The sequence below is a fragment of the Triticum aestivum genome, chromosome 6A, assembly GCF_018294505.1.
Source record: "Triticum aestivum cultivar Chinese Spring chromosome 6A, IWGSC CS RefSeq v2.1, whole genome shotgun sequence".
NCBI classification, from domain to species: Eukaryota; Viridiplantae; Streptophyta; class Magnoliopsida; order Poales; family Poaceae; genus Triticum; species Triticum aestivum.
In genome coordinates this window covers 553488528-553494642 of record NC_057809.1, presented here as the reverse complement: position 1 = coordinate 553494642, position 6115 = coordinate 553488528, and the positions used below count along the sequence as shown (strand labels likewise).

The window sequence follows — 6115 nt, the reverse complement described above, 5'->3', positions numbered from 1 at the left end:
CATCTGTGCAAATGTCATGATTTGATGCTTCTCAAAACTTCTTTTTGTGCAAACGAGGGGGGAATGATTTTTTCTTGAATCAATAAAAGCAAATTTACAAATTTCAGCACTCCTTAAACTTGATTTTAAATGTTAGACTAGAATTCAGTAAGTTAGTCAGGATCGACATCTACCAGCAACGCTTCAATTTGAGTTCAGATCAACAGCCCGCAGGCCAGCTAATTTGTTATCTAAAGAGTTGGGAGCAGGATCGCTGCTGCCTTGTATACGGTATACAAGATCATGCAGGCATTCTATGGTGGAATGTACTATGTCCAAGTGCATTACACCACTGTGATCTTGCTATGAGTTATGAAAATCAAAGCAGAGGATTGGATACTCTCTCTAATTGACAAACTGTCCCACTGTGAGTTAATTGAGGCATTAGTCACACCCTTTGGAGTACTCCCTCTAAAAAAAAAGTTAAGACCTTTTAGATCGCTGGTAGTGAGTATATTATAAGTATATAATCTAAAGCCCTTTCTGGATGATGGGTTTTCCTGAAAGCTGTATGGCAGAGCTAGAGGTTCAACAGAAGACGAATATATGGCTGGTAGAGAGTGCACCGACTATTAATTGGATACCTCCGCCCCGAGGTTGGGTTAATATCAACGTCGATGCCGCCACAGGCAAGACTGAGTCTAAGAAGGTATTTGTTTCAGGGACTTATTGGTTTAGGGACTTAAAAAAATCCCTATAAGTCCCATCTAAACCAAACAGGAAGGACTTATAGTGATTGTTTGAATAACTAGTATTTGGAACCAGTTTTAGCTAAATCAGTTTTAGGAGTATTTTTAGGAAAACCAGTTTTAAGTTGTTGTTTTATTAAAACTAGTTTATAGAATACTTTGTTTGGACTGTCTCTTTTGGGTCATCCTCAACCTTGAGAAAGATTTCAAGCTGTTCACATGGGAGGCACCATGCCCAGCACGTCGACCACGGCACATTCCGCAGCTCTCGACATGCCTATCACGAACATGGAGTTGGGCGTGCTTGATCACGTCATGTCCATCAAATTGCTGGCGATGCTGGGCCTGGTGCATGTGACCGCCGGGGAACTCAGGCGCTACGTCATTGAGCTGCGCCGTGGTGGCCGTGAGCGCCGAGGAGACGGAGGCCATGACAGAGACGCACAACGGGCTGCGTGGGAAGGTGCTGCGCGCGCCGCGCGGGCGACGTGACGGAGGTTGCACTGTTCCTTGCGTTTGACCAGGCCGGGACGCCGGTGGCGACAAGCTGGTCTTCGGCGGCGTCACCACCGCCATCAACCCTACCGTGCTGCTCTCTGTCGGCCTCGTCTTCAGCTGATCTACGCGACGCAAAAGAGCGCGCGAGGTAGGTGTTCTCAAGGCTGAACGGCGTGGGCACGGGACAGAGCTGGACTGCTCGAGTAGCCGCTCCTTGAGGAGGTCCCAGGCCGTCGCTTGCCCCACCCGCTGCTTCACTGACGGTAAGAATGGTGGGCTCGCCGGCGGCACCAACTTGCTGGATTTGCTCACCTCGTTGACGGATGACGGTCGAGCGAGCAGCAGCCGGGGCACTCACACCAGCACCTGGAATCGGAATGCGACCTTGTTGTACTGGACGCTGCACGCCGTCGTTTCCAGCAAAGCCATGTACATCTCGTCTCGTCACACACACGACGACCGCAGCGGCGCCGAGCACGCCCACGGTCACAGGAGAAACGCGGCCGTCGTCCTCGCTGAGGAGCAGTCAGGGCACCTGGAACGGGGCTAACCTTGCCCTAGTAGACGTACTTGAACGCTACCCACCGGCGCATGTCTCATGGAAGCTAGAGTCTGATTGAAACGAACGATAAGCTAAACTGGTTTGTAGAAAAACAAGTATTAGTCGTTTTTCCAAATACTCTTTTTCCTGGTTTACGGGAAACCAAGTTTTCCTTATCCTGAGATTTGTTGGATCAACCAAACATAGTTTTAGGCGGTTAGAATCCTGAACGTGAATAGTGGAAACAGGTTTGGCATAAATCCCGTATCCAAACAACCCCTAGGGACTTAAAAGGGCATCTGGGGCTTATGAAATAAGACTCTCAAGAAGGGACTTATAGTTGTAATGTGGTCTTTTAATCCATGTTAAGTCTCAGGAATCAAACAGGTAGGGACTTTTTAGGGATTTGAGACTTATAAGTTGGGACTAAAAAAAGTCCTAGGACTTCTGAACCAAACATGGCCTAAGGGCGTGTTTGATAGGTTGTATTTTGGAGTCTCTGCGTCTATGACTTAGTTGGGCGAGTAAATACAGGCCAAAAACAATGTTGTACATATTGTTTGGTAGCCTGCATGTGTGACGATCGCCCGTATTTATGGATCTCCAAGAGTCGCCCCAAGGGACATGAATTTTTCTGTTAATGTTGGCAGTCAGGCCCGCCAATGACATGAATTTCATACTGCCCGACGAGGTACATGCGTCGGCGCAAGTACACAAGATATTACATAAAGAAAAAGCTACTCCCTCCGGTTCCAATTAAACGACGCAGCCTACATACAGTGTCCATTTTGCATTGTATAGAGGAGGTCGCCTCAATTAAATTCAGATCGAAATGTTCATTTTGCATTGTATGGTTGTTGTGTATCTGGTTTCTACGAATTCTGGTAAAGCCAGACAAGTCATTTTCAAAACAGAGGAACCATGACGCTCCACCTGTACTACCACCACAACCACTATTCACGCCATTGTATTCTAGCACAATGAATGAATGAATGAATTCCAGCATATTCGAGAGGCCAATCGAACCGTACGCTGATTTATACAGATCCCAAAACCAACATCATTAATTTCCAAAAGCAAAGACGGAGAAAAGGAGAGCCGGGGGTCCGGCCAAAGCCAAAGAGCGCAACGAGAAGCACGGGCGCGGGGCCGAGGAAAGCGGCGCCTGCTGTGTTTCCAGCGGCAAAGACAAACCAGCACCGGCACTGCACTACACACTCTCAGTGTGGACCGTGGAGCACACGGCTGTGCGTCAGCGAGGCAGCCAGCCCACCACCCCTCATCCTCCCCGGGAGCTCGCCGAAACCTCAAACCCCAGAAACCAGCTGGTCGCCCTCCACAGAAAAGAAAAAGAAAAAAGCAGTGTTGAGTGAGAGAGAGAGAGGAAAGCATGGAGGTCCTCGTCTCCACAACCGCGGCCTCCGCTCCCTTATCCTCGGCCCGCGTCCACCGCCGGCCGCTCCCTGCCTCCGTGACCTTCCGCGCCCCGGCCCGACGAGGCTGGCGCTGCCGCTCCGCCGCGCCGACCAGGCCTGACCCGGTGCCGTCCGAGGAGCCCGCGTCGGCGTCGGGGTCCGCCACCACTACCGTCGTCACGGACAAGCCCGACGCGCCGGACGGGGAGGTCTCCGGTGGATTTGTGGAGGTGACGATGGAAGATGCGCCGGTGTCGTCGCCCGAGGCGGATGGCGGCGTGGACGACCTACTCGGCAAGGTTTACTCCTCCTTTGCTGCTTTGCTTCTATATATCTGTTTATTAGTACTCCCTCCGTCCGGAATTACTTGTCATCAAAATGAATGAAAATTGATGTATCTAGAACTAAAATACATCTAGATACATCAATTTCAATGACAAGTATTTCGGGACGGAGGGAGTATTTATTAGAGAGTAGAGGATATCCCGCAAAAAAAAAAGAGAGAGTAGAGGATATGCAAGCTTCAGGGCCACTCCTACGTTTGGAAACATGGACAGAATTCAATATCGACCGCCATATTAACAACTGCAATTAGACGCCTCCCTTGGATTGCAATCTAGTATTCAGGAGCACACAAAAGTACAACATGGCTGTGCGAAAATGGCTATGCCGCCAACATGCAAATGTGATTTGAGAATCGCTAAGCTGGGTGGCTAGGATCTAATGCAAGATATGCCGAGATCTAGAGCTCCATTTGCACAAACTGTTATGAAGTTGCACTGTACTAATCAGACGCCACGCAAAATAACTTATATTCTGTTGCTGAAATACATTAACCTCAGTTTTCTACTTTCCAGATTGAACTTGATAAAGATATTATGTACCTTTGTATGTTCCTGAATACATTCTGCAGTCTTGGAACCAGTTGATTGCTATTTGTTGCTCACACAGTCACACTTACTTTGGGCCTGCTCATTTCAGTTGGACATCCAAGTGACACCCACTACTGTCATCCTCGGAGGCGGTGCTTTGATTGCTCTGTTGATCCTATCTAAAATCATTTCTGCAATTGATTCTGTTCCCCTGGTACGTGGTTATGCCATCGCTGGATAGATCTGTGTGTACTCAAAAACTTACTGCTCCACGTATGATAAACCATGCGAATTACCTGTTGCAGCTTCCAAATGTGCTGGAAATCGTAGGAACTGGCTACTCAGTCTGGTTCATCACACGGTACCTCCTCTTTAAGGTATGTTTCCAATTATATCATTACAGAACCAGTGTCAGTCATGCCTGGTGCGCGCGCTTAATGATCGGCTTTCACTATGCGCAGGAAAGCAGAGACGAACTGTTTGCGAAATTTGAAGATCTGAAAAACAATATCATTTGAGCAGGGGAAGAGTGATGATGCTTTAGCATACGTTTAGGCTTCACAGCCAGCTTATTATTTTAGGCCGTCTTCTTTTTTCAACTATTGCTGAAAGAAAGAAACAAGTTGTGTTGTAAGCTGTTTCCTCTCATCAATCAACTGTAATGAGAGATCTGAGTTTTACTAGTGTGCTTGCTCGAAACTCCCAATTGTGTTTGCTCACCCAGCGTTCATGATCCTGACTAGAAGCGCCAAAATGTTAAAATGTCGGATGGATTATTTGCTTCAGCACAGCAACCTTTTCACCCGTTTCTCCTAAGTCTTGTTGGCAAGATTTACAGTCACTCAGAACCATCTACAATGTTAAACCCTCCAAATTTGTTGGCAAAGTTCTGAGCTGAAAATGAGGCAGGGCGACAAAGTTTGAGGGCCTCATGATTTCTGGGGCTGGAGGGCCTGTACACTACGTGTCTAGATGTGTGCGAGAATATAGCCACATGATCAACCACCTTGTAAATTTTATCTGCTCCAATGTGAGCCCTCTCATCGTTGGTGCTTAAATAATTTATCACATGCATTCATACTCTTAAGATGTGCTTATGTACAACAGTACAGGTTAAATATAACCACTTCTTTGCCGCAAAAATAATAATAATATAACCACTTCTTGAGCATTGGTGCCCAATCAAGCACTCGAGCTTCAGAATAATAAGCACCAATGTACTACTCCCTCCGTTCCTAAATATAAGACTTTTTAGACATTTCAAATGGACTACAACATACGAATGTATGTAGACATACTTTAGAGTGTAGATTCATTTATTTTGCTCCATATGTAGTCACTTATTGAAATCTCTAAAAAGACTTACATTTGGGAACGGAGGGAGTATAAGGTAAGAGAAAACTGATTCATTTCACTGAGCATTTCTCCAAGTAAAAGATAAGTTACTTGGTGACCAATTATCACTCCTATAAGATACTCACTCCATAAACAAATAAAGACGTTTTAGTTCACTAGTGACCTAAAACGTCTTATATTTGTTTACAGAGGGAGTAAGTGAAAAGGAAAATACAATGCCAGGACTATAACCATATCTATTTTTCCCTTGTAAGGGAAGAAATTTGGGGAGTAAAGAACACAGCGGTAAACAGTAAGCATTTTCTGACATCCAACCACACTCAATGCTATGAGTAAAATGGCAAGGCATTCATGAACACAGATGCTTTCATTTCATAGGATGGGAACAGTGTTTCAGGAGCAAATGTGCAACATAGGGCATCTATGCCTCCTGCAACCTACAACAGACAATCAACAAATATAAATCATGTCTGTCGTAGGATGAAACGCTAAGCCCCCACCAGATGGTAGTACTGTGCTAAACTTTGTGAAGTAGGTGGGATTTTACAACTACACACATCAGCCACGAAAGCACATAGACGCAGACCCTTGTACCCCTGAAAAAGCTCACCACACCGAGTACCTTACACCAAGGCCATTGCATGTAAGTATTAAACCCTTGTGTCGGTTCAGGTAATCCTGAAAGTAAAAAAAAAATGTCACAAG

The 6115-nt window shown here is 46.2% G+C and overlaps 2 protein-coding genes across 2 annotated transcripts in view; one reads left to right on the top strand and one right to left on the bottom strand.

Annotated features, from left to right (window-relative positions):
* The first annotated feature begins 2837 nt into the window (after positions 1 to 2837).
* On the top strand, positions 2838 to 4773 carry LOC123128437 (protein CURVATURE THYLAKOID 1A, chloroplastic). Its single transcript, XM_044548435.1, has 4 exons — positions 2838 to 3481; positions 4164 to 4268; positions 4360 to 4431; positions 4516 to 4773. Exons 1-4 carry the CDS (start codon positions 3158 to 3160, stop codon positions 4570 to 4572), a joined length of 558 nt encoding a protein of 185 aa, XP_044404370.1. The 5' UTR covers positions 2838 to 3157; the 3' UTR covers positions 4573 to 4773.
* Positions 4774 to 5758: 985 nt separating this feature from the next.
* The window catches only part of LOC123128438 (dnaJ homolog subfamily B member 3), a 2650-nt gene continuing 2293 nt past the window's right edge, over positions 5759 to 6115 (bottom strand). Inside the window, exon 5 of the mRNA XM_044548436.1 lies at positions 5759 to 6088. Within this exon, the coding sequence (XP_044404371.1) occupies positions 6017 to 6088 (72 nt within the window). The 3' untranslated portion in view covers positions 5759 to 6016. The remainder of the gene's footprint in view (positions 6089 to 6115) is intronic.

Coding starts and splice junctions, on each gene's coding strand:
- LOC123128437 (XM_044548435.1), top strand. CDS start 3,158: ATGGAGGTCCTCGTCTCCACAACCGCGGCCTCCGCTCCCTTATCCTCG. Junction 3,482..4,163: donor TGGACGACCTACTCGGCAAG/GTTTACTCCTCC, acceptor TGCTCATTTCAG/TTGGACATCCAAGTGACACC. Junction 4,269..4,359: donor CAATTGATTCTGTTCCCCTG/GTACGTGGTTAT, acceptor TACCTGTTGCAG/CTTCCAAATGTGCTGGAAAT.